The following is a 27,952-nucleotide window of genomic DNA, read 5'->3' on the forward strand; positions in this document are numbered from 1 at the left end:
GAGCTGTTACCTACATCAGCTCATTTAAAAGCATTTTTATTGTTACGAGACATACAAGTAGGGAACAGGATGAAGTTGGAGCCATCTGTGGGCCAGCATTTTCATTTGATCAACTGACTTTATCTCGTTGACATCATTATGCTGTACGAATGTGTTCCATACTCTAGTCATCCTGGGTATATATGATCTAAGATGGAGTGATGTTCTGGAGAAGGGTACAGCCAGAGTGAAGTTGCTGCTTTCTGCCCGTCTTGTGGCATAAAAGCTTGTTTCACGCTGTCCTCGAAGTGGATCCAAGTGTGGTACTTTGACAATATTGGCCTTGTACATAACAGTAAGGCCACCCACATCCCTCCTATGTTGAAGGCTCTGCTGAAATGACAGATCTATCCAGGATGGGTCCAGGCGAGAGATGAGACGTCTTGCTCTGTTCTCTACTCTGTCAAGCAGTCGCAGATGAGAGGGGGGGCAGGCAAACCAAGAAACTGGAGCATACTCAAGGTGTGAGCGTACTTGTGCCTCGTACAGAATCTTGCAACCCCTACTGTCAAGTAGATGTGAGATACGGCAAAGTGCTGTAAGCTTCCTGGTTCCCTTGTTTACAAGATTTACAACATGGTTCTTCATGGTTAGTTTGGAGTCAAATTTCACCCCAAGGATATCAACTTCTTCTCCAGGTGCCAACACCCTCCCATTCATCCTTACTACTGCACCAGCATTATCATCATGGTGCCTAGAGACGATCATTTGCGTTTTCTCAGGTGCAAATGTTACTTGCCATCTATTTCCCCAAGCTGATATAGCTCTCAGCTGGTGATTGATGTAGCTTAGAGCAGCTGGCATTTCTTCTCTTGGATAAGTGAATGTCAGTGTACAGTCGTCTGCACATGCATGTGATTCTGGGATGAGATGAAGAAGGTCGTTGAAGTAGACATTCCATAACAATGGTCCCAGCACGCTTCCTTGTGGAACACTTGCCCCAATAGGATGTCTTGCTGATTCCGTTCCATTGAGAACTACACTTAGAGATCTACCATGAAGGTAATCACTGAGGAGACATAGCGTAGAGCCTGCAATTCCCGGTGCTTGAAGTTTTGCTAAGAGGCCCTGGTGCCACACCCGGTCGAAAGCGCCAGCAATGTCCAGTGCTACCACACAGCTGACTTTGGATTCATCCAGTGACTGGTGCCACTTAGTGGAGAGGTTTAATAACAGATCAGCAGCAGAGTAACCTTTCCTGAAGCCATATTGACGATCACAAAGTAGTGATTGGCTGTCAAAAAACTCTGTCATTTGTCTTGAGATTATTGTCTCAAGGATCTTACCAGTGATTAACAGGAGTGACACTGGTCTGTAGTTGCTGATTTCTGCTCTGCTCTTCTTTTTGTGAACAGGGACTACATTTGCCTCTTTCCATGGAGAGGGCCATTTACACTGTACTAGGCAGTGCTGAAAGATGCGAGTTAGAGGTGCTGCTAGCTGGTCTGCACATCTTCTCAACAATCTTGGGCTCAACTTGTCTGGGCCCACAGCCTTTTCTTGGTCAAGCGATTTAAGAAGAAAATGCACCTCCTCCTGCCTTATTGTCACCACTGACAGTTTTGACACAGTTCTTGCAGCTAGCCAAGGAGGGTTCCTTGCTGGATCAGGAACTTGCATTTTGGTAGCAAAGTGTTCAGCAAAGAGGTCCGCCTTCTCTTGACTACTAGTAGAGGTGGTCCCATCCTTACTTTACTTACTTATTTGCTTTCCATAATTTGCTTACACTTGCTTATACTTTACACACTTTACTTATACTTACTTTACACACTTTACTTATACTTTACATACTTTACTTATACTTTACATATGTGGAAAATTACATTTATCTGAATGTAACTCATTATGTACATAACAGTAAATGATAACAAAGATAATTATTATTTATCAGTTACATAGACAAGTAGGAATTTGGGACACCTAGGTCACAAAAATGTCCTCCTTCGATACCTACCACTGTCATATCCACAAGTTGCTCTGGACCTATTAATTACAAATAAAATATGTATCACCAGGAGTTCTGGTAAATATATAAGTTTGTGGACTGTATATTAAAATTAATAAATGATTATATATACACCCATTTATACAACAGAAGGAGAATATATCTTAATATCACTCACCAATTTGACTGGAGATCAAGGTGTATCATACTCAGAAAACCTCACTGTCTATCTATGAAAATAACACTGGCCAGAGTTACAACATAAGACTTATCTGAGGTTCCTGGAGCTGTCTTGTCCAGTCGCCTGATATCTCAAGTTAGGCAGGAATGCACATCCAACAATTTCGGCTCCTATTTGAGAGGTGTCAGCCCAATTTTAACCTCTAGAGCACGAAAATTCTTCACATTATTCACTAACGTTTGTGTTGACCTGTTCAAACAACAATGGCGAGTCTCGTCTGCGCAGGCGCAGGTTTCTTTCCCATTTTTTATAACAAATTTTATTAAATACGGTATGGCCATCTATATACATATAACAACTGTATTTCTGGAACATATATACAGTATTTTCCACAACATATTTTACTTAAACTTACTTTACATATTTTACTTATACTTTACACACTTTACCTATACTTTATATACTTATACTTACTTCACACACTTTACTTATACTTACTTTATGCACTTTACTTATACTTCACACACTTTACTTATACTTACTTTACACACTTTACTCATACTTATTTTACACACCTTACTTATACTTACTTTACACACTTATACTTGATTTACATACCTTACTTATACTTTACACACTTACTTTACATACTTATACTTACTTTGCATACTTTACTTATACTTTACACACTTACTTTACATACTTATACTTACTTTGCATACTTTACTTATACTTTACACACTTATACTTCACATACTTTACTTATACTTACTTTACTCACTTATACTTACATGCTTTACTTATACTTAAATAATAATAATATTGTGGAAAATTGCATTTATCTGAATGTAACTCATTATGTACATAACAGTAAATGATAACAAAGATAATTATTATTTATCAGAGTTACATAGACAAGTAGGAATCTGGGACACCTAGGTCGCAAAAATGTCCCCCTTCGATACCTACCACTGTCATATCCACAAGTTGCTCTGGACCTATTAATTATCAAACGAAAAATACATCACCAGGAATACTGGTAAATATATAAATTTGTGGACTGTATATTAAAAATAATAAATGGTTATATATATACACAATTACATAACAGAAGGAAAATATATCTTAATATCACTCACCAATTTGACTGGATATTAAGTTGTATCATACTCAGAAAAACCTCACTAACTAAATTTATGAAAACACTGGCCAGAATTATACACAAATCTAGAGAGCTTATCTGAGGTTCCTGGAGCTGTCTTGTCCAGTCGTCTGATATCTCAAGTTATGCAGGAATGCATATCCACCAATTTCGCCTCCTATTTGAGAGGTGTCAACACAATTTTAACCTCTAGAGCACGAAAAATTCTTCCCCATTCACCGTTTCTAATATAAATTCAAAACCAACATGGCGAGTGTCTCGTCTGCGCAGACGACGCAGGCTTTCCGTTTTTTATGACATAAATATTATTAAATACAGTATGGCCATCTATTTACATATAAATACTGAATTTCTGGAAAATATATACAGTATTTTCCACAAATATAGTATCTTTTATTTACTACCAGTACATGTACAAGGTATACAGACCATAGTTGACATCAGTAACATACTACTATATAGAAAGCCGCTTGTTATGCTGAGCATTTCCCGCAAATTAGGTCAGTTTTGTCCCAGGATGCGACCCACACCAGTCCACTAACACCCAGGTACCTATTTTTACTGATGGTGAACATAGACAACAGGTGGAAAGAAACACGCCCAATGTTTCTACTCTGGCTGGGAATCGAACCCAGACCCTAGTCGTGTGAAGCGAGAGCGTTAGCCACCAGGCCACTTTACACACTTATACTTACACACACCTTACATACTTTACTTATACTTACTTTACACACTTACTTTACATACTTATACTTACTTTACACACTTACTTTACATACTTTACTTATACTTACTTTACACACTTACCTTACATACTTTACTTATACTTTACACACTTACCTTACATACTTTACTTACACTTACTTTACACACTTACTTTACACACTTACTTTACATGCTTTACTTATACTTTACACACTTACTTTACATATACTTACTTTACACACATTACTTATACTTTACACACTTACATACTTTACTTATACTTACTTTACACACTTACCTTACATACTTTACTTATACTTAATTTACATACTTACCTTACATACTTTACATATACTTACTTTACACACCTTACATACTTTACATATACTTACTTTACACACTTACCTTACATACTTTACATATACTTTACACACCTTACATACTTTACATATACTTACTTTACACACTTACCTTACATACTTTACTTATACTTACTTTACATACTTACCTTACATACTTTACTTATACTTACTTTACACACTTACCTTACATACTTTACATACTTACCTTACATACTTTACTTATACTTACTTTACATATGTGGAAAACATTTTAATTTTCCGAAGCTATAGCGCCTAACAGGTGTTTAATGTGTCGATATGAGTCAAAAATGTATTTGACAATAGGACAGAACCAAGAGTTCCCTTTGTGCATGCACGGATCTGCGGGGGTAGAGGTCGAATCGGGGCATGGGAGAGGCGGGAGTGTTTTGAATGTAGTGAGGAGGCTGGGAAAGCATGGAACCAGGAAATTGGCATTCACGGTGGCCTAAGGATTAATATAGGCCTCATTTCATAATAGGAAGTGTCGTGACTGTCCCTGGTGAAGAGAGAGGGAACGTGATTGACGGCACCGCTGTAAATAGCCTGGAGTTTACCTGGAGAGAGTTCCGGGGGTCAACGCCCCCGCGGCCCGGTCTGGCTCTGATCCACCAGGAGGCCTGGTCACAGACCGGGCCGTGGGTGCGTTGACCCCCGGAACTCTCTCCAGGTAAACTCCAGGTGGATCAGAGCCTGATCAACCAGGCTGTTGCTGCTGGCTGCACACAAACCAACGTACGAGCCACAGCCCGGCTGGTCAGGAACCGACTTTAGGTGCTTGTCCAGTGCCAGCTTGAAGACTGCCAGGGGTCTGTTGAACAGTGTCGGGCCCCTGACACTTATTGTATGGTCTCTTAACGTGCTAGTGACACCCCTGCTTTTCATTGGGGAGATGTTGCATCGTCTGTCAAGTCTTTTGCTTTCGTAGTGAGTGATTTTCATGTGCAAGGTGGTAAAATGAGTGAATAATGGTAGGACCGGGGGTGATTGGCGCGTCGCCATGGACTGTGTCCCGGGGAAAATTACCAGTGATTTAATCATCACTCATCGGTCTCAAATCTTAATGGAGTGGCCTCCAATGTGTATAATAATTATGAGACATTAAACCGTCTTGTAAATCGTAATGTAATCAGTGATAATAACACTAAGTTAAGGAATCGTTGAAGCGATATGAACTGCCATTCCCAGAGTGTGTGTGCACATGTTTACCTCGTTGTTCCTGTCCCGAGGATAGTGAAGGCTTTATGGAGTCACGACTTCTAAACCGGGACAAACCGACGGATACCTCGTCCTGCTGGAATAAGAACCATGTTGGTGTAGCAGGACATCAAAATGAGATGGTGAATGGAGGAAATAAGGAGTATCAATCACCCACAGTTAAGTAACCCTTCTAGTTATAGCAGACTGATACTGGCCAGTTAGGTATGTTGTAATTGGATAGGTTATGAGTGATCCAGCTACATCAAGTGACCACCAGAGAATATCTGGTAAGTGGAGAGATTATGTACAAGTGTTTTTCCTTGATGGATATATCCATGTGTAACCTACCCTCCTCCTTCATTCAGTTACACTAATATAATCTATACAGTCCACAATTAATTAGTAGCACCGTACTTGTGGGTGCTATCCAATCCATACTGGTCTCGGATAGATATGGATAAGATTGTGAGTTCGAAGGAACCACCTGCCGTGACCAGGGGTGGTTAAGTTTTCTCACATGTCTACACGGGGTGACTACGGTAAACAATATGGTTGTCTCCCAATGAGATTACTTGCATGTATATAATGTTGAGGTACATACAGGTAAGCATCCCTATAAAATTTTCCACAACATACTTACCTTACATACTTTACTTATACTTACTTTACATACTTTACTTATACTTACTTTACACACTTACCTTACATACTTTACTTATACTTACTTTACATACTTTACTTATACTTACTTTACACACTTACCTTACATACTTTACTTATACTTTACATACTTTCCTTACATACTTTACTTATACTTACTTTACACACTTACCTTACATACTTTACTTATACTTTACATACTTTCCTTACAGACTTTACTTATATTTACTTTACACACTTACTTTACATACTTATACTTTACACACCTTACATACTTTACTTATACTTTACACACCTGCCTTACATACTTTACTTATACTTACTTACACACCTTACATACTTTACTTATACTTACTTTACACACCTTACATACTTTACTTATACTTTACACTTACACTTGACACACTTCACTAGCGAGTGTCAACAACAGTGTGAGACTGAGGGAGTCAGGTGGGTGTCCGCCATACTTATCTCTCCTTAATTCATCTATTTCTGCACGTTTCTCCTCCTGACTACCTATTTCCACACTGCTGCAGTGTCCAGGTGTGTCCTAATGTCCACCTAACACCTTAATTAGCCACTAAAAGCAGTTTTTTTGACATTTGTTGAGGCTTGGTGGAGCCTCTAGGGAGCCTCAGCTCTCCCCAAATATTTCATTGTTAAGTAATTATGTTTATTCAGGTACAGGAACACGTAAATACAGTGATATAAATTATTATACATAGCAGCGTATGTGTAGATTATCCAAGATAACACTAAAAAAGTCAAACTGACTTTTATCCATTGGGGTCCTTGTATTTCCATTGGGGTCCTTGTATTTCCATTGGGGTCCTTGTATTTTCATTGAGGTCCTTGTATTTTCATTGGGGTCCTTGTATTTTCATTGAGGTCCTTGTATTTTCATTGGGGTCCTTGTATTTCCATTTGGGTCCTTGTATTTTCATTGGGGTCCTTGTATTTTCATTGGGGTCCTTGTATTTTCATTGGGGTCCTTGTATTTTCATTGGGGTCCTTGTATTTCCATTGGGGTCCTTGTATTTCCATTGGGGTCCTTGTATTTCCATTGGGGTCCTTGTATTTTCATTGGGGTCCTTGTATTTCCATTGGGGTCCTTGTATTTTCATTGGGGTCCTTGTATTTCCAATGGGGTTCTTGTATTTCCATTGTGGGTCCTTGTATTTTCATTGGTGGTCATTGTACTTCCATTGGGATCATTGTATTTTCATTGGGGTCCTTGTAATCCCATTATGGTCCTTGTATTTCCATTGGGGTCCTTGTATTTCCATTGGGGTCCTTGTATTTCCATTGGGGTCCTTGTATTTTCATTGGGGTCCTTGTATTTCCATTGGGGTCCTTGTATTTTCATTGGGGTCCTTGTATTTCCATTGGGGTCCTTGTATTTCCATTGGGGTCCTTGTATTTTCATTGGGGTCCTTGTATTTTCATTGGGGTCCTTGTATTTTCATTGGGGTCCTTGTATTTTCATTGGGGTCCTTGTATTTTCATTGGGGTCCTTGTATTTCCATTGGGGTCCTTGTATTTTCATTGGGGTCCTTGTATTTCCATTGGGGTCCTTGTATTTCCATTGGGGTCCCTATAGTGTACTAAATTCTGCACTTTTTTTTGCTTAACCTTCAAGTAATTATACAGCTGTAATTAATATAAATATTAATGTTATTAAAATATTAATGTTAATTAAAAGCCTCGGCTAGTATAGAGAACTCTGTCCTTTTTGAGAAATTTATTATTTTCTTAAAATATACATATGCTATCTTTTTTATTATTATTATTTTGGGAGTTGTTAGGAAAAATATATATACAAGTATATATGTGTGTGTGTATATATATATATATATATATATATATATATATATATATATATATATATATATATATATATATATATATATATATATATATATATATATATATATAATATATATATATATATAATATATATATATATATAATATATATATATATATATATATATATATATATATATATATATATATATATATATATATATATATATATATTATTTTTTTTTTCTTTTTTTTTTTTTTAGGGGGCTGTGCTGCACTTGAGGGCCAGTCACCAGTTAGTAATGATGTTGAAATTAAGACACATGTGTAACATCTGGGTATCTTTATTGTAGACGTTTTGCCATCCAGTGGCTTTATCAATACAAATTCTAGGACATAACTTGAAGACAGTAGGACTATATACAGAAGATGAGGTAATCAGTCCCTCAACCTAGGAGTAGGTGCGAAGAGCACCGTAGTCGTGGACTATGGTGCTCTTCACACCAACTCCATGGTTGAGGGACTGATTACCTCATCTTCTGTATATAGTTCTACTGTCTTCAAGTTATGTCCTAGAATTTGTATTGATAAAGGCACTGGATGGTGAAACGTCTACAATAAAGATACCCAGATGTTGCACATGTGTCTTAATTTCATCTTGTCAGTATTATATACCATTCTTGCACAACAGTAATGATGCTGCTGGCCAATCACGGTTAATGTAAACAAAGGTGATAATCCCATATCATCCACTGGCAGAGTAAGGTTAAGTTTTGCTGTGTTATTATAGATTGTTTCATTTGGTTATGTTGTTTGTCTTGCATGTGCTAGGCTTTAAATAAAACATTGCAAGGAACCTAATGGAAATAAGTCACTTTTGTTTTTTTTATTTTCGGGTTATCCTAGATAATTCACACATTAATAACAATATAATAATAATCTTTATTTCTACAAGTACTAACATCAGTAGAAAGTCCTTGTGCAGAGTATTTTGGGCAAATTAGGTCAGTTTTGTCCCCAGGATGCATCTCATACCAGTTGACTAACACCCAAGTACTTATCTTATTGAACATGGTGAACATGGATGGCAGATGTCTTAAGGAAATGCGTCTTAATGTTACCACCCGTACTGGGGATCTAACCACGTACCTCGATGTGTGAGCTGAGTGCGCTAACAGTCAAGCTACTGGACACCTGTTACTATGTATGATAATTGTAATTATGTATAACTGTACCTAAATAAACTTTCTTAATTTTCATAACCTAGCACTTATAATAATAATAATTATTATTATTATTATTATTATTATTATTATTATTATTATTATTATTATTATTATTATTATTATAATACACTTCCAATATATAAGCTTTAATAGAAACAGACAAATCCAACCCCATTGCTAAATTTACCATTTGTAATATTATAAGATAAGAGATAAGATAAGATTTCGTTCGGATTTTTAACCCCGGAGGGTTAGCCACCCAGGATAACCCAAGAAAGTCAGTGCGTCATCGAGGACTGTCTAACTTATTTCCATTGGGGTCCTTAATCTTGTCCCCCAGGATGCGACCCACACCAGTCGACTAACACCCAGGTACCTATTTGCTGCTAGGTGAACAGGACAACAGGTGTAAGGAAACGTGTCGAAATGTTTCCACCCGCCGGGAATCGATTTATGATTTGTTCTACCTCAGTATTGTAAATCTAATTATGTATGTGCCTAATTAGGTATGTATCTAATTATGTATTTATCTAATAATGTTTATGTTCAAATGTACTGCTCCATAACCTCATCAATGTAGTGTAAGAATTAGTATTAGTCTGCCCGAAATGCCTAGGCATGCTAGTGGCCTTCTTTGTAATTAATATTTTATAACATGTAAACCACACATTGTAAGCTTTACGAGGAAATAAATATGTATTTTGATTTGATTTTGAATAATAATAATGATAATAATAATAAAAACTTTATTTCTTTATTTCTAAAACTTCATCAGAGTACAAAACAAATTCTGGCCACAAAATAGAGCGAAAAACCAACGTCAAAGACCTGGGAGTGATCATGTTGGAGGATCTCTCCTTCAAAGACCCTAACATTGTATCAATCGCAGCTGCTAGAAAAATGACAGGATGGATAATGAGAACCTTCAAAACTAGGGATGCCAAGCCCATGATGACACTCATCAGGTCGCTTGTTCTATCTAGGCTGGAATATTGCTGCACACTAACAGCACCTTACAAGGCAGGTGAAATTGCTGACCTAGAAAGTGTAGAGAACCTTCACGGCGCGCATAATGGAGATAAAACACCTCAATTACTGGGAACACTTGAAGTTCCTGAACCTATATTCCCTGGAATGCAGGCAGGAGAGATACATGATTATATACACCTGGAAAATCCTAGAGGGACTAGTACCGAACTTGCACACAAAAATCACTCGTAACGAAAGGAAAAGACTTGGCAGACGATGCAACATCCCCCCAATGAAAAGCAGGGGTGTCACTAGCACGTTAAGAGACAATACAATAAGTGTCAGGGGCCCGAGACTGTTCAACTGCCTCCCAGCATACATAAGGGGGATTACCAATTGACCCCTGGCACTCTTCAAGCTGGCATTGGACAAGCACCTAAAGTCGGTACCTGACCAGCCGGGCTGTGGCTCGTAAGTTGGATTGCGTGCAGCCAGCAGTAACAACCTGGTTGATCAGGGTCTGATCCACCAGGAGGCCTGGTCACAGACCGGTCCGCGGGGGCGTTGACCCCCGGAACTCTCTCCAGGTAAACTCCAGCAAAAAGGGTGAGAATTACTATGGATATGAAGAAAGAGATCATTGCTAAGTATGAAAGTGGAGTGCGTGTCTCCGAGCTGGCCAGAGAGCTAGCCGTTAGTCGAATTAATTTTCCCCATAATAAATAATGGAAATAGAATTAATCCGTTTCAGACACCCAAAAGTATTGAACAAAATAATTTTTTTATGTGAAATATGCATTTCCCTACACAAAAACGAATGGGACATGCAAAATAAACAATAATTAAATGCCACTTATCTTTATTGTGGAGTTGTTGATGAGTGATGAGACGGTAGGAGGAAAGATGATGCAAGTGTTCTATTGTTTGGAAGGGGAATCCCCTTCCATAAAAAATTCAGGTACTAGGTCCTTTGGTGGGGTAACCTCCCTTCCTGGTTTTTTAATGCCATTAGGGCCAGCTTGGACACCTGCCACACCAAAAATCTGTCCAGAGAGCTCTATTTCTCACGTGCCCTCAGGAGTTCCCTAAAATGGGACACAAGAGTGCCATTGTACATGTTGCCAATATGGCTTGCAACAGCTGTGACAGGATAAAATTCATCGATAAATGCTTGCACCTTTGTAAACATTGTACACAGTTCCCTAATCCTCGACAAAGTCATCTTCCTCCGTCTCTCTTCCTCCTGCTGTGAAGAACATTCCTGAGATGTGATCTGTTGCTGTTGCACCTGAGGCTCTTGCAGGTCCAAGCTAGTACTAATGGTTGAATGGGATTTGTTGTGTAGCCTTTCCAACTTGGACATACGCACTCCACTTTCGTATTTTTTAACTATCTCTTTCTTCATTTCCATCGTAATTCTCACCCTTTTTACCACAGGCTTGGCACTGGAAGCTTTCTTGGGGCCCATGGTGGCTTATTTAGTGGTTACAAGTACTAAAAACACTGGAATAATACAAAATATATCGCAGGTACACGTGGAATCGACCACAACGGCTTGTAAACAATGGCACATTGAGTCTTGGAGTGTGCAAGACAGGTATACAATACCGACAAGATGAAAGTTAAGACACTTGTGCAACATCTGGTTATCTTTATTGTAGATGTTTCGCCATCCAGTGGCTTTATCAATACAGATTCTTGGACATAATTAGAAAACAGAAGAACTACATACAAAAGATGAAGTAATCAGTCCCTCAGCCTTGGAGGTGGTGTTTACAGCACCATGGTTGTAGAGATTCTGAAGCGCAGGTAAGGAGACTGGCACTTATATAGGCGTCAGTGAATAGGGACGTGTAGCAGACGAGGGCATAGTCACTGGTAGGCGGGATTCCCCAGTGGAAGTAGGTCCTTCCCAAATTGATGGGCTAGTTGTAGAAGTCATGAAGAAGGTCATGTAGATGTCCTCTGGTCATGTAGATGTCCAAGAATCTGTATTGATAAAGCCACTGGATGGCGAAACGTCTACAATAAAGATAACCAGATGTTGCACAACAGTCTTGGAGTGGCTGGGCCCGCTTGGGCCAAAAGCCGTTAGATGAGTTTTTTGCCATTGGTAGAGCCATTTTTTTTACGCCAAAGAGTGCCGTTAGGCGAATTTGCCATTGCTTGATGCCACCGTTGGGCGGGGGTCCACTGTACTCATTACCGACGTTTCAGACTTAAGACAGGCTCTCTGACCAGTATGCATACCTAAATAATGCATATTAGAGCTGATTTCCTCTATTCTGTTCATTTCATTACAGTATTCAGTGGTACTCCGAGTTTTGGCCATAATTCGTTCCTAAAGGCTGTTCGAGTACCATTACCGAACAAATTTGTTCCCATGAGGAATAATGTAAATTAGATTAGTCCATTTCAGACCCCCAAAATTACACTTACACAAGCACTTACATTTACTTTACATTTACATAATTGTTTGAGTTGGGAGCTGCACGAAACTCAGGGTACCACTGTACAATACAGTACACTACTGTATAAACATTTCAAAATACATATACTAGAAATGGTATAAATGGTGCAGAGGTGACATTAAAACAATATGAAAGATGGTCAACACACACCCACTATCATTTTAGTATGCTCCTCACTAAGCGACAAATTCGTTTACCAACATAGTCTTAGGAACAGAACTCCATCGTTAGGTGAGGAGAGGCTGTAACATAATTGAAAACAAACCACAGACTGGGTGGGATTTGAACCCATGGCAAGTGACATTTTAACTTCATGATGATTTAACCTTGCTTTTTTTCCATTCTGTTTATAGACATTCAGTTAAAAATAGATGTATGCATATTCCAAATAATATCCCTAGACTCTTTACCTTTCTTTCCTCTTCTTTAGTTAAAGGGAAGGGCCTTGATGTTGGTTGGTGAAGGGCTCTTGATCAAAGAAACTGGAGGTACCCTCTTTCTTTAATCAGGTTTGATTACCTCCCATTTCCCCGGCACTATGCGATTCCTGTGGGTTTGGCACTCCCCAGTGATTATAATAATTGAAAATTAGTGGCTGTCATAGTTTGGGAAATTAAAGCTATCCTCCCTTCCCTTCCTTGGATCAACCCTAATTGTATCCTTATTTCTTAGACACTGTATGACCCCTATAGGTTTAGTGCTTTATTATGATTTTAATATTAATAATAGGTTTTGTGGTAATCTTCCTGGATAGGTTAGTGACTTTGTAAGTGAACCTCCACCTCACCTATAAGTAAACCTTCACCTTACCTAGCATAACCAAGCCAAGCTTACTTAATGTCTACCTGTTAGACAAGGAAATTCTTTAGGTTATTAACTCAGGATCACTCAAGAAATCCAACACACATGACTTATTTCTGTTTTGATTCTTCCCTAGAATCTTAGTATTTCTGGTGATCATTTTCCTCTTAGCCCAGTGTTAGACCAGGCCTTGTAGGTTGGACTAAATACTACAGGATTATAAACTATTAAGAAGTATATAGAAAAGTAAAGGTATGTATATAGGATAGACCCACAACAGCCTACCAAGTCTCAGGCACCCATTTACTGCCGGATAAACATGAACAACAGTTACAAGGAGCCTTGCTCACGTGCTTCACTTTCTTAAGCCCTTCTGAGAGCCAAAAGCTCTGTCACTTCTTCCCAGTAAAATCAAGAACAGTACTGTACTAGCATTGGGCACTTTTAAACAAGCAGTAAAGAACATCTCGCTAATATATCGTCGGAATGAAAGATGAAGTGACTTGTTTATGATAAGCTTTATTTAGGAAATCTCCAAATAATTTTAGTGGTATACAGCTTGTCCCATGGTTCTAAGGACAGACTTTGTAGACATAATTAGATTTAACCTAGGATTACTCAGTAAAGTTGAACTGTGACTGATTTTTCACTAGGGCCCTTTAATGGGACATATACTACTACAGTGGACCCCCGCATAACGATATTAATCCGTTCCTGAGAGCTCATTGTTATGCGAAATTATCGTTACGCGAATGAATTTTCCCCTTAAGAAATAATGGAAATCAAATTAATCCGTGCAAGACACCCCAAAGTGTGAAAAAAAATTTTTTTTACCACATGAAATATTAATTTTAATACGCACAAACTGAAAAAGACATGCACAGTTACATGACACTTACCTTTATTGAAGATCTGGTGATGATTGATGGGATGGGAGGAGGAGAGAGTCTTAGTGTTTAGAAGGGGAATCCCCTTCCATTAAGACTTGAGGTGTCAAGTCCTTTTCTGGGGTTACTTCCCTTCTTCTTTTAATGCCACTAGGACCAGCTTCAGAGTCACTGGACTTCTGTCGCACAACATATCTGTCCATAGTGGCCTGTACCTCTCGTTCCTTTATGACTTTCCTAAAGTGTTTCACAACAGTGTCAGTGTAATAGTCACCAACACGGCTTGCAGTAGCTGTGTTAGGGTGATTGTCATCAAAAAAGGTTTGCACTTTAAGCCACATTCCACACATTTCCTTAATCTTTGAAGTAGGCAACTTCTTCAATTTCTCTCTCCCCTCCTCCGAAGCAGTTTCCTCAGGTCTGGCCTCTTGCTGTTGAAGTTGATCTAGCAGCTTATCAGTGGTTAGTTCTTCATTGTCCTCCTCCACCAACTCTTCCACATCATCCCCACTAACCTCCAACCCCAAGGACTTTCCCAATGCCACAATGGATTCCTCAACTGGCATAGGATTCCCAGGGTTAGCCTCAAACCCTTCAAAATCCCTTTGGTCTACACATTCTGGCCACAGTTTCTTCCAAGCAGAGTTCAAGGTCCTCTTAGTCACTCCCTCCCAAGCCTTACCTATAAGGTTTACACAATTGAGGATATTAAAGTGCTCTCTCCAAAACTCTCTTAGAGTCAATTGAGTTTCTGAGGTCACTACAAAGCACCTTTCAAACAGAGCTTTTGTGTACAGTTTTTTGAAGTTTGCAATAACCTGCTGGTCCATGGGCTGCAGGAAAGGAGTGGTATTAGGAGGCAAAAACTTTACCTTAATGAAGCTCATGTCCCCATAAAGTCGCTCTGCCACGTCTGTAGGATGACCAGGGGCATTGTTTAACACCAGGAGGCACTTAAGGTCTAATTTCTTTTCAGTTAGGTAATCTTTCACATTGGGGGCAAATGTTTGGTGTAACCAGTCATAGAAAAAGTCCCTAGTGACCCATGCCTTACTGTTTGCCCTCCACAGCACACACAAATTAGCCTTGAGGATATTCTTTTGCCTGAACGCTCTGGGAGTTTCTGAGTGATACACTAATAAAGGCTTCACTTTGTAATCACCACTAGCATTGGAACACATTAACAGAGTAAGGCTGTCTTTCATAGGCTTATGTCCTGGGAGTGCCTTTTCCTCCTGAGTAATGTAGGTCCTGCTTGGCATTTTCTTCCAAAACAGGCCTGTTTCATCACAATTAAACACTTGTTCAGGTTTCAGTCCTTCACTGTCTATGTACTCCTTGAATTCCTGCACATATTTTTCAGTTGCTTTGTGGTCCGAACTGACAGCCTCACCATGCCTTATCACACTATGTATGCCACTACTCTTCTTAAATCTCTCAAACCAACCTTTGCTGGCCTTAAATTCACTCACGTCATCACTAGTTGCAGGCATTTTTTTAATTAAATCCTCATGCAACTTCCTAGCCTTTTCACTTATGATCACTTGAGAGATGCTATCTCCTGCTATCTGTTTTTCATTTATTCACACAAATAAGAGTCTCTCAACATCTTCCATCACTTGCGATCTCTGTTTCGAAAACACAGTTGAACCTTTGGCAAGAACAGCTTCCTTGACTGCCGTTTTGTTGGACACAATAGTAGCGATGGTTGATTGGGGTTTTGTGTACAACCTGGCCAGCTCGGAGACACGCACTCCACTTTCATACTTAGCAGTGATCTCTTTCTTCATCTCTATAGTAATTCTCACCCTTATTCCTGTAGGGTTGGCACTAGAAGCTTTCTTGGGGCCCATGGTCACTTATTTTGCAGATAAAATCACCAAAAACACTGTAATAATACGAAATGTTCCGATTGTATGCTTGGATGTTACCGCGGAGGCTGGCTGGTAAACAATGCCACTGGCGGAACATGTGAGGCTGGCTCAGGCCGCACATTAGACGCGTCTCGGACGAATAGCGTTGAGCGGGTTTTTTTAGCGGTATGCGAGGCAAAATCTTAGCGATAAAATGTATCGGTATGCGGATTTAACCTTATGTGATGCCAACGGTATGCGGGGGTCCACTGTATGAATAACAAAAGACTGCAATTTGAAACTATAATATTTGTTCTCCAACTTTGTTTACGTGGAGTGTACTTGGAGAGGGTTTTGGGGGTCAACACCCCCACAGCCCAGTCTGAGACCAGAGCTCATGGTGGGTCAGGGTTTGATCAACCAGGCTGTTACTGGTGGCCACACGCAAACCAACGTATGAACCACAACCTGGCTGGTCTGGTACTGACTTTAGGTGCCTGTCCAGTGCTTTCTTGAAGACAGCTGGGAACCAGTTAAACAGTCTTTGGGCCCCCTGACACTTACTGTCTTTTCTCTGTTTAAGGTTATAATTTTTCTAGCTTTTCTTTTAGTATTTGTATTGGAGTCAAAGACTTTCATTAAGGTGATCAAGCCTTTGAACCATCAGACAGTGGTTTTGAGGCTCGATCATCCCATTGAATTGTTATGTTTGTTCATTCCTAATTTTCATCACATTGATAGGTGACTTAGAATAAACAAGAGATATATTTGCCACTGCCTACTGGAGGAGTTTAAAGTGGTCTCCATAAAAGTACACGATTGAGCTGAGATATGGATCTTGCAAATCTTTGCAGGTAAAAGAATTTTCTGGTTAGAGATCACTTATAACCCTCTGGGTGCAGTAGTGTAAGCACCAGGCTGGCAGTCTCAGGACTTACAGACTTTGGATTTGAGGCTTGATATTCCCATTGAATTTCTCAACTTACAATGAGGTTACGTTCTGATGAAACCATCGTCAATTGAAAATACTGTAAATTGAATGTGAACATATGATAAATAAGTAAATAAATAGCTATTGTCATTGAATAAGTTACAGTACTTATTTGTTTAGTTACTGACTAAATACGTACCAGTATTGAAAAGTAAATGAATGAATTCAGGTTTATCCTGATAGCTTTAAGGATGTTAAAATCTTTTCAAAATTCTCCAAGAGTTTGGCCTCTATCACACCATTGTAAAGTTGAAATATCATAAAGTGAGGAGCATCTGTCTTAACCCTTTGACTGTTTTGGTCATATATACACCTACCATCCGACTTACGACCGAGTTCGGTTCCGAGAAACCGGTCGTAAGTCGAAATGGTCGTAAGTCGAACTTTACTACTGAATATCAACAAAACATTTTTGTAATGACTTTATTTTATTGTTTTATTTTGGTATTTCATGTTTTACTTTACTTTTTATGTTGTTAGTACTGTATTTTATACTGTAAGATTTAGGATAAACACTCTGTACAACACAAATAGTTGTTTATTTCCCAGAAATTTGGCATAAAAAACACGGTTGTAAGTCGAGTGGTCGTAAGTCGAGCAGGTCGTAAGTCGGATGGTAGGTGTATATGTCTTATGAGCCAGTGTTTTGGACGTATTAATACGCATAAATTCTAGCGGCTTCAAATCAAGCAGGAGAAAGCTGGTAGGCCCACATGTGAGAGAATGGGTCTGTGTGGTCAGTGTGCACCACATAAAAAAAATCCTGCAGCACACAGTGCGTAATGAGAAAAAAAAACTGACCGTTTTTTTTTTCGGATTAAAACGCCGACTTTGAGGTGTATTTTCATATAGTATTTTCGGCCAATTCCAGTGTACTAGTCGACTAAAATCATAACTATTTCGCTAGAACTCCATTTTTTCTATCGAATGAGTACAAGAAGCCACCCATTTACCAATTTCAGCTCTCCAATAAAGTGGTCAGAATTTAGCAATTTTGCCAATTTCACACAAATTTCAAAAGATGCCAATTTCCAAATAGGGTCCAGAATAAACAAGAAAGACATTCCTGGCACTAAAATAACATTTCCTCTGTTCGTTAGTCACATCCCCAGGCCCCTCTTATATTTCTTTGGCTTTCCACCTTGAATTTTTTTCTTACAAAAAATAGAAGATTTACTGTAATGCAGACTACTGCATTAGTGTAGAAATGGTATAAATAATATCAGCGTACTTGTGAAAGAATATTAGACTCACCAGTTGACGTGTATTGGACGCTTAGCATGATTTGTTTACTTTTGAACTTTGGTAAAAATCGAACACTTTTGCTACTTTGAGCTCAATTTCAAGGTACTTTTCATTGTAAAACCAGTCAAAATCATCTCAGTTTCTGTAATATGTCTTCCATTCTATAAAATGAGACCAGGAAAACTAGAATACAACAATAAATACCATACGAAAATACAGTGCAAAGTCACTGTTTTAATCCAAAAACACGGTCAAAGTTTTTTTTTTTCTCATTACCCACTGTGTGCTGCAGGATTTTTTTTATACTGCGCACACTGCAGACACTGCAGACACTGCAAGGCTCCAGGCGGACATCAACCAAATCTTTCAGTGGGCTGCAGAAAACAATATGAAGTTCAACGATGAGAAATTTCAATTACTCAGATATAGTAAACATGAGGAAATTAAATCTTCATCAGAGTACAAAACAAATTCTGGCCACAAAATAGAGCGAAACACCAACGTCAAAGACCTGGGAGTGATCATGTCAGAGGATCTCACCTTCAAGGACCATAACATTGCATCAATCGCATCTGCTAGAAAAATGACAGGATGGATAATGAGAACCTTCAAAACTAGGGAGGCCAAGCCCATGATGACACTCTTCAGGTCACTTGTTCTATCTAGGCTGGAGTATTGCTGCACACTAACAGCACCTTTCAAAGCAGGTGAAATTGCCGACCTAGAGAATGTACAGAGAACTTTCACGGCGCGCATAACGGAGATAAAACACCTCAATTACTGGGAGCGCTTGAGGTTCCTAAACCTGTATTCCTTGGAACGCAGGAGGGAGAGATACATGATTATATACACCTGGAAAATCCTAGAGGGACTAGTACCGAACTTGCACACGAAAATCACTCACTACGAAAGCAAAAGACTTGGCAGACGATGCACCATCCCCCCAATGAAAAGCAGGGGTGTCACTAGCACGTTAAGAGACCATTCAATAAGTGTCAGGGGCCCGAGACTGTTCAACTGCCTCCCAGCACACATAAGGGGGATTACCAACAGACCCCTGGCAGTCTTCAAGCTGGCACTGGACAAGCACCTAAAGTCAGTTCCTGATCAGCCGGGCTGTGACTTGTACGTTGGTTTGCGTGCAGCCAGCAGCAACAGCCTGGTTGATCAGGCTCTGATCCACCAGGAGGCCTGGTCACAGACCGGGCCGCTGGGGCGTTGACCCCCGGAACTCTCCAGGTCTCCAGGTAAACACTGACCACATAGACCCATTCTTTCATATGTAGGCCTACCAGCTTTCTCTCACTAGATTTGAGGGCACTAGAATTTAGGCGCACTAGTATGTCCAAAAATCCTAGGGCGTAAGCCGTACTAGTACGGCCGGAACCCTGAAAGGGTTAAACTGTCCAAACATAGATCTATGTTCACTCGCATGGTGCTCTGAATATTTTGAAAAATAATTTTTTTCTTTTTTTTTTTTTTTAATGAAGAGCACATTTTTCTACATGTTATAGGAATAAAAAAAATGTTTTTAGGGTTAATACTTACCGAGATATAAGACCGTGAAGTTGGCTCTGGATTCTCACCTGACGGCAACATCAACTCCTGCCGCTTGCAGAAGTGTTGCCGATATATCTTTCTTTCTCGTTTTTATTTTAATTTATAGATTTTTTATGTTCTGATAATTACAATTTATAATAGTTCTTGTAGTTTCATAGCCAATTTTTGTTCTGACACTAATATTAGGTACTGAAATAGTGCTCAAATAGTCACAATCACATTGACAGGTGAACATTTACATTTACTTGGGTTATTTACGATTGTCTAGAAATATACACAAAATATTTCTAGGTCCCAGTAATGTTTTAGATACCCTGGCATATACCTTGAAGCATGTTGTTATGATAGGCATCCCTATACTGTTGACAGCCCAGTGACATTTGATAAATGCCCACTGCTCCAGCTAACCCTCGCTGTATTTGTTATCACTGTTACACACAAACAAATCTTGTCTGTCTATCTGCCTGTCTGTGTATCTGCCTGTCTATATGCCTATCTGTCTCACTGTCTATCTGCCTGCCTGTCTGTCTGTCTGTCTCTGCTTATCTGTCTTTCTGTCTGCCAGGAGTATATGTATATCACACTCCTTGAAGAATAGTGTTATGACATCTGTTATCAGCTCAGTGACATTTAATAAATGGGTGCTCGGGGAACCCTGGCTTTGTTTTCACTGATACACACAAACATGCTTCTGTCTATCTGTCTATCGTTGCCTGGAATTTTTGGGTTATCCTAGGTTATTTACACTTATGTATATAACAGTACTTATGTGTACATGTGAGACAGAGATATAGACAGAGATATAGATAGAGATATAGAGATATAGATAGAGATAGACATAGACAGACAGAGATATAGATAGAGATATAGATTGAGATATAGATAGAGATATAGATAGAGATATAGACTGAGACATAGATAGACAGAGCCAGAGACAGCCAAAGCAAGCCAGCCAGCCTGCCGAATACTTAAGAACATAAGAAAGAAAGAACACTGCAGCAGGCCTATTGGCCCATGAAAGCCAGGTACATGTCACCCCCCAGCTTAGACCAGTGACCCACCTATTCAGGTCACATTCATTGAAGGAAGGAGCATGACATCAGACCTAGTAGCACAAGCTAGTCAGGTCTAACTCACACCCACCCACACTCACTCATGTATTTATCCAACCTATTTATACTTTCCTCTTAAAATGGGAGTGTTAATGCGACATGGCATCAGTGAATCCCTGGTGTTTGCTACGTTATTTGATCTAGCTGGCGCTCAATTGAACTGGGGCTCCCACAAGGTACTAAGTGTTCCCAGATTTTTTTAATAGTGCACACACTGAGTGCACAGACCCATTCTTTCATGTCTAGGTGACTCAAGCCTATTGTGCCAAATTTGAAGGAATGGAAAATAAAACGTTGATCTATGTTTGGAGCACTACTCGTGCAAACGTAGGTCTTTGTTTGGACAGTTTAAGGGTTAAAGCATAACGAGTATTTGCTAAAAATAATTTATTCTTGGCCAACTATAAATTAATTCTGATTTGAAATATGAGATAGTGAACTTATTAGAACATCCTGCAGTTAAGTTGATCACATGTTTAATGTGCATAATTGGCTTAGTATTTTGACTTTCCAAAATGTCAAGAGGAAACATGTTGGAGAAAACATTAGTCTGGTATAAAAAATAAACTGTGTCCTTTATGAAGTTTTATTCATCGTCTCTAACGTGACGGTCTGGAGTTTTGAGACTCTCTGATCGCGGGTTCTATCCCCGCCCGTGGTATGGTTTGTTTGTATCTTTTTATATAAATTATAAGGTTTAATAAATATCCTAAGATTTTGTTATAAATATACAGATTTAGAGCATCCACATTGGACATGGCCAGTGGAAACAACAGTGGCTTAGGGGCATCTCTCTTCCGTGGAGCATTACATGGCAATACCAGCAACACCAATAATCTTAGTGCCAACAGCAACACCAGTAACCAACAGCATCACCACCACCACCATTCACCTGGACATCATCCACAGCAGAGCACAGTGGTCAGTCTCCACCACACTGATAATATTATGTCTTGTGTATATTCTCATTGATATCTTGCACTTTGTTTCTGCAGTATTGTATACAGTTAGACACTAAAATTTGAAGGCTTTCTAATTCCATTGGAGATGTCTGATGGCAGTGTGTGATGTGAATATTATGCAGAGAATCCGCAGCTTGGAAATTACAGGATGCGGGGTTACTAAAAGTATTATCAAGGGGGTTGAAGAGGGGTTATTGAGGTGATTTGAACATTTAGAGAGGATGGAACAAAATAGTGACTTGGGGGGCATGTAGATCTGTAGTGGAAGGCGGAGTAGGGGTTATCCTAAGAAAGGTTTTAGTATAGGGAGTAAAGGAGGTTTTGTGTACAAGGGGCTTAGACTTCCAGCAAGTGTGCATATGTTAGATAGGAGTAATTAAAGGTTATTGCTTTTCTCCACTTGTCAAATTCTAACCAATCAGAACATTGTTAGTCTTGCAGAGACTATTACCCATAAATTAAAAATAAATTTCTGAAAGGTGTATTAATGGTTGGTTCTAGAGGAAATGTGCATGCATACTGTACATATTACACCAATACTTAATCTCTTCTGATGCAAAAGTATTTTCCTTCAAAGGGGGTTTTTTGATGCTAGAGAAGGGCTCTTGATCCAAGAAATTGTTACTATCCTTCCCATCCATGGATTGAGTCTAATTGCCTCCCATTCTGCATGACATGCAGGTTTATTGTTTCCACCATTAATTTCGTAATTTTCTAGCTTGATTTTTAACTTTCCTCCAATTTGAAGAGACCATGCTAACATTTATTTTCTACTGTCAAAATCTAATGAGGGTTAAAAATAGGCAGTAGGTCAGTAGACAGCAACTATCCAGTGTACACAGTATTAACATCCTGTCCTATGAGAGTGAAACTGAAGCCTGTTAAGCATTTTGCACTCTGGCATGATTGTTGTCTTTCCTTCCTGTCTTGTGAGCATGTAAGGTGGTAGGTAAGTCATGCAAACTATTATTGACATTCAGAATACATTTAGCTTTGCTTTCCAGTATTTTAACAGTTCTTAGGCCTGGAATATTTCCTTTTCAGTTTAACAGGCCTGATTGGAGACTGGACTATGGGGATGATGATTTCCAAGGCCATTACCAGATATAAGAGAATTCAGAGGTTCCTTTTTTCAGAGTTCGTATGAAAGGGTTTAATGATTTTGAGATTTGCAAACAAGTTTTAATGATTGAAATTTGCAAACAAGCTTTACAAACAGTTATTAAAGGTTTTAATGATTATGAGATTTGCAAATGAGCTTTATAAACAGTAATGTGGTGGTATTTTATCACAAAAATGTTTCCTGCCATGGGTCTTTGTCAGATGATGACCTGTTATGTAGTCAAGCATCTGCTGGCCTACCTGAGCTTGGTTTATACCCCATTTAAAAACAAGAAATTGCCACTTGTAGTGTCCTAAGATATTTTAAGATAAATGATTATTATAGCAATTGGGTGTTTTTTTTTTTTTATATTAATATGGTTGTAACATAAGTGAGTACAAATAGGAAGCATGTCTGTCTGGTGCTTACCAGACAGAGGATCAAGCTTCCACCACGTCTTGTGCTGAATGACCCTCATGGGTTTAGCACTTTACATGAATTAAACAAACACTAATATAATTGTTTCTCTCTTGTGCAGGGAAGTAGCAGTCACCTGCACCACCCACAGCCACCACAACCTCCTCAGTCACAGCCAATGCTGGCAGCCGTGACCTTCAGCACTGAAGATACCTCCCGTGGCAGAGGCACACCAGGGGTAACTTTACAAGTTGTTTGTTTGGATAAATGGGACAGCATTTTTTATTCCTGTGCACAGACTTTTGAGTTTGTTTTAACTTCATCAAGTTCTGATTCCAGTTTAACCCTTTTAATTTGGGATGTGAAATGCACATTTTAAGTTTAAATTTTAACTTGATTTATTAGTTATTGTCTAGCTACAGAAATTTTTGTCTGGTCTGTAAGATTAAGAAAAATTTTGTCTGAATTCAGCACATATCATTGATACCTGTTTGTTGACTTTAAGTTTAAATGTGTATGTTTAAGGGAAATGTAATAGTTTAAATTTCTTGCCACTAGAGAACTGTTTTAGAAATGCGTAAATAAGACTAATAATCATTTAGAATTTCAAAACTGATTAGAAGACCAGGCTTGTGCAAGTTTTTCTTTTGTGATGGTAACTTGTTTATCATATTAATGTTTAGAATGAGGTCTGTCAGACGTACCAAATAAATTCATTACTAATTAATTGTCTGTCTGTGAAAAATGAGGTGAATCGTAGAATTGACAAGGGGGAAAATAGGCGAGTGGTGCACTGAGGAGTTTGTGGAGACAAAGAGCTTTATCCATAGAAGCAAAGAGGGGAATGTATGAGAGTATGGTTATACTAACTCTCATAAATGGGTGTGAAGCATAGGTGGTGAATGTTGCAACAAGGAGAAGGCCGGAGGCAGTAGAGATGTCATGTCTGAGGGCAACGTGTGGTGTGAATATAATGCAGAGAATCCATAGTTTGGAGATTAGGAAGAGGTGTGGAATTACCAAAACTATTATCCAGAGGGCTGAGGAGGCATTATTGAGGTGGTTTGGACATGTAGAGAGGATGGAACAAAATAGAATGACTTGGAGAGAGTATAAATCTTTAGTGGAGAGAAGGCAGGGTAGGGGTCAGCCTAGGAAAGGTAGGAGGGAGGGGGTAAAGGAGGTTTAGTGTGCGAGGGGCTTGGACTTCCAGCAAGCATGCATGACCATGTTAGATAGGGGCGAATGGAGACAAATGGTTTTTAGGACTTGACATGCTGTTTGAGTGTTAGCAAGGCAATATTTATGAAGAGATTCAGGGAAATCAGCAGGCCAGACTTAAGTCCTGGAGATGGGAAGCACAGTGCCTGCATTCTGAAGGAGGGGTGTTAATGTTGCAGTTTTATAGCTGTAGTGTGAGCATGCCTCTGGCAAGACAGTGATTGAGTGAATGATGATGAAAGTTTTTCTTTTTTTGGGGGAGGCCACCCTGCCATGGTGGGAAACAGCCGATGTGTTAATAAATAAAAAATAAATTAATTGTCTGTATGACACTGTTGGACTGACTCTGGGTTAACCTGTAATATTATCATATAAATAGTTTTCTTAGTTGGTTTTTACTGTTTCAAAGATAAACATTTCTCCTCTTAACTCATGAAATCATAATAGCATGATTGCAAACAAACTGTCGCAGTATGGATGGGGTTAGAACCCATGGCAAGTGAGTTAAAACTCCTGGCTTACACACTGGACTGGAATTTTAAAACTTGCTTGCTGTGGATTCTAACCTCACCTGTACCGTGGTTTATTTCCCTTTTAATTTCGTTCATAAGTGTTTTATGCTAAAGTAACTAAAAATATGCATTCAGACAAATGAACATTTAGATATACATTTAGATGGTTCATATATTGAAGGGATGGGACTGATAATTAATGGTTTGGAAAGCGACACTTGTGTACAGTTCAGGACATTTATTAGAGGAAACATTTCCTTTAATAAATGTCCTGAACTGTACATAAGTATCTTTTTCCACATCTTATCGGTATTGCCATACCATTTTTCAGTAATTAATGTTCTTCCTTTCAGAGTCCGGATCACATGTCAACTGTTATGGCCAAGCTTTGGTTTGACCACAATGTAGAATCATCATTGTCATCTCTCAAGAAAGAAGAGCATGAGAAGCGTACAAGGGACCTCCGTAAACAGCTGGAGTACATAGCAGATACCAATTGGAAATATTCTCCTGTTGAGAAATACATTGGACAGCAGTGATATTAAGAATATTATTTTAATACTCTGAAATTAAAAAAAATTGATCGGTAGTGCTTTTTTTTTTTTCTTAATTTGCAATATGTCTTAAAATAAAATTCTGGAAAGCAGTGATAATGTGAATATACATTAAATGTGCTGTTGTTTTTTGCAAGTAAAGTATAAGTATACTTGATATTAGTGATTGCCAAAATTTTGTATATGACAAGTGACTTTGTGTACTTCAGAAACTTGTTTTGAACTTCACTGCCTAAGTTGGCCTAAAATCATTGAATATTTTACATTCAGCAGCATTTGGTAAATTTGTGGAACTAGAAAGTGTATTTATGGAATGTTTAAGGAAATTGTTATCCTTGGAAATATAATTATCAGTGGTTTTTATGAGTCACAAATTGCAGTATGATCACGCTGGTACAGAAAGCTGTTGGCTACTTTGTTGGTGCTGATGACACTGACACTGAGTGGAATGGAGCAGACAGACCTAGGCTTGAAGACTTTGTGTCTGTTTCTCATTCCACTCTTGAGACATGTACCTTTGAAGGTGTAATAACTTCTGTGACTAATTCATGTGTTGTTATTAACAATGACATATACTGCGATACTTCAAAATTTCCACCGAGTGAAAAAGTCTGCATTAACAAATATGTGAGTGGTGTAGCAAATAGGGCGACGAAGCATGAGGCTTGGCGAGCAGTGGAGGTACAGCTGCTACAGGAAAGGTGGGACGCTGACGGTGACATGAAACTAGAGTCTCATAAAAATTACGTGAAGGTTAAAAGTCAAAACAATGGGAAAAGCAAAAGTACATCACTAAATTCATCTGGAAATATTCCATGCAGATACCTGGAGCAAGGAATAACAGGTGTACTGAAACAGGATGTTCTTCATTCACACAAGATAAGCCACCATGGGCAGCAAAAACTTATAGGCAAAGTCACAGGTATATGTGCTGCCACTGTTACCCTAAATAATGACACCAGCTTTAATATTTCTGCAACAAACTGTACCTGGGATATAGTGGAAGGTATACACTGAGTATGTTTTGTATTAAGCTAAGAATAACTCTCTGTATCCAGTTAATTTTACACTGCTTTTAAATTAAGTTTAGCAGCATACTTTCAGTAATGGCTAAAAAAAATATTAATGAGTCTAGGAAGAATAAACCACAATACTCTGACTGGAAGAATTGACAAGTAACCCATATTTAGAAAGCTTGAGATGATGATTGTCTACCCTGAACCATTGTCAAGTTACAACTAAGTAGGACTACTACTGCCTCTTTCCACTACTATTAATACCATCTTTACCCTCTCCTTCCTTACCTGCCTTCTGGTATTCTTTGCTTGTCTCGCTCAGTTTTAACTTTAAAATGATTCATGATAGACCAAAAGTGTCTACTCAGGTTTCATGTTCGTGTATTTTGTTTTCTGTGATTTAAGGGGTCCATTTGTTTTATGTAATAACCATTGGTGTAATAATGAAAAATTGAGTGATGAAAACTAAAAAATTTTTGAATCCCTTACTGAAGTCACAGATTAATATACTGTAAAAAGTTAGGATAATCATTAAGAAATATCAGTGCCATTTATTCTAAATTTGATAATGTTACTGGAAACAGACATTTTTCTGGTGGGTATAAATGAAAGTTTAAGTTACTTTTGAGCAGTTTTTAAATTAGTGTGTAATAGGAGTGCACAAAAATATTTTAAGTGAGATATATGCCTCAGAGTCAAAGTACTCTGATTAACCCTTAAACTGTCCAAATGTAGATCTACGTTTGTGCGTGTAGCGCTCCAACCTTGATTTTCTCCATAAGAAGCAATGTAAAAAAAACGTAGATCTACATTCGGAGTACTACGCGAGCAAATATAGATCTATGTTTGGACAGTTTAAGGGTTAATAGATTTCATTGAGGGCCTCACAAAAGTGCATACAGAGGGAAGGTTATTTCAAATTATTGTGGTAGTTTAGATGCCTGTGATAATGCTGTTGTTAATGTAAAGGAAATAG

The 27,952-nt window shown here is 38.7% G+C and overlaps 2 protein-coding genes across 3 annotated transcripts in view; both read left to right on the plus strand.

The window, feature by feature from the left end:
* The first annotated feature begins 6,666 nt into the window (after window positions 1–6,666).
* LOC128703010 (uncharacterized) lies at window positions 6,667–26,052 on the plus strand. 2 transcript variants are annotated; one of them, XM_053797550.2, is made up of 4 exons: window positions 6,667–6,722; window positions 21,927–22,113; window positions 23,795–23,911; window positions 25,760–26,052. In XM_053797550.2, exons 2-4 carry the CDS (start codon window positions 21,949–21,951, stop codon window positions 25,943–25,945), a joined length of 468 nt encoding a protein of 155 aa, XP_053653525.2. In that variant the 5' UTR covers window positions 6,667–6,722; window positions 21,927–21,948; the 3' UTR covers window positions 25,946–26,052. The 2 variants fall into 2 exon arrangements, with proteins under 2 accessions (XP_053653525.2, XP_053653526.2); XM_053797551.2 differs by having other exon boundaries at window positions 6,692–6,815.
* A 143-nt stretch (window positions 26,053–26,195) lies between these two features.
* The window catches only part of LOC128703008 (uncharacterized), a 76,866-nt gene continuing 75,109 nt past the window's right edge, over window positions 26,196–27,952 (plus strand). The window contains exon 1 of the mRNA XM_070103623.1: window positions 26,196–26,966. Within this exon, the coding sequence (XP_069959724.1) occupies window positions 26,342–26,966 (625 nt within the window). The 5' untranslated portion in view covers window positions 26,196–26,341. The remainder of the gene's footprint in view (window positions 26,967–27,952) is intronic.

The sequence above is a fragment of the Cherax quadricarinatus genome, chromosome 86 (genome assembly GCF_038502225.1).
Source record: "Cherax quadricarinatus isolate ZL_2023a chromosome 86, ASM3850222v1, whole genome shotgun sequence".
Classification (NCBI taxonomy): Eukaryota; Metazoa; Arthropoda; class Malacostraca; order Decapoda; family Parastacidae; genus Cherax; species Cherax quadricarinatus.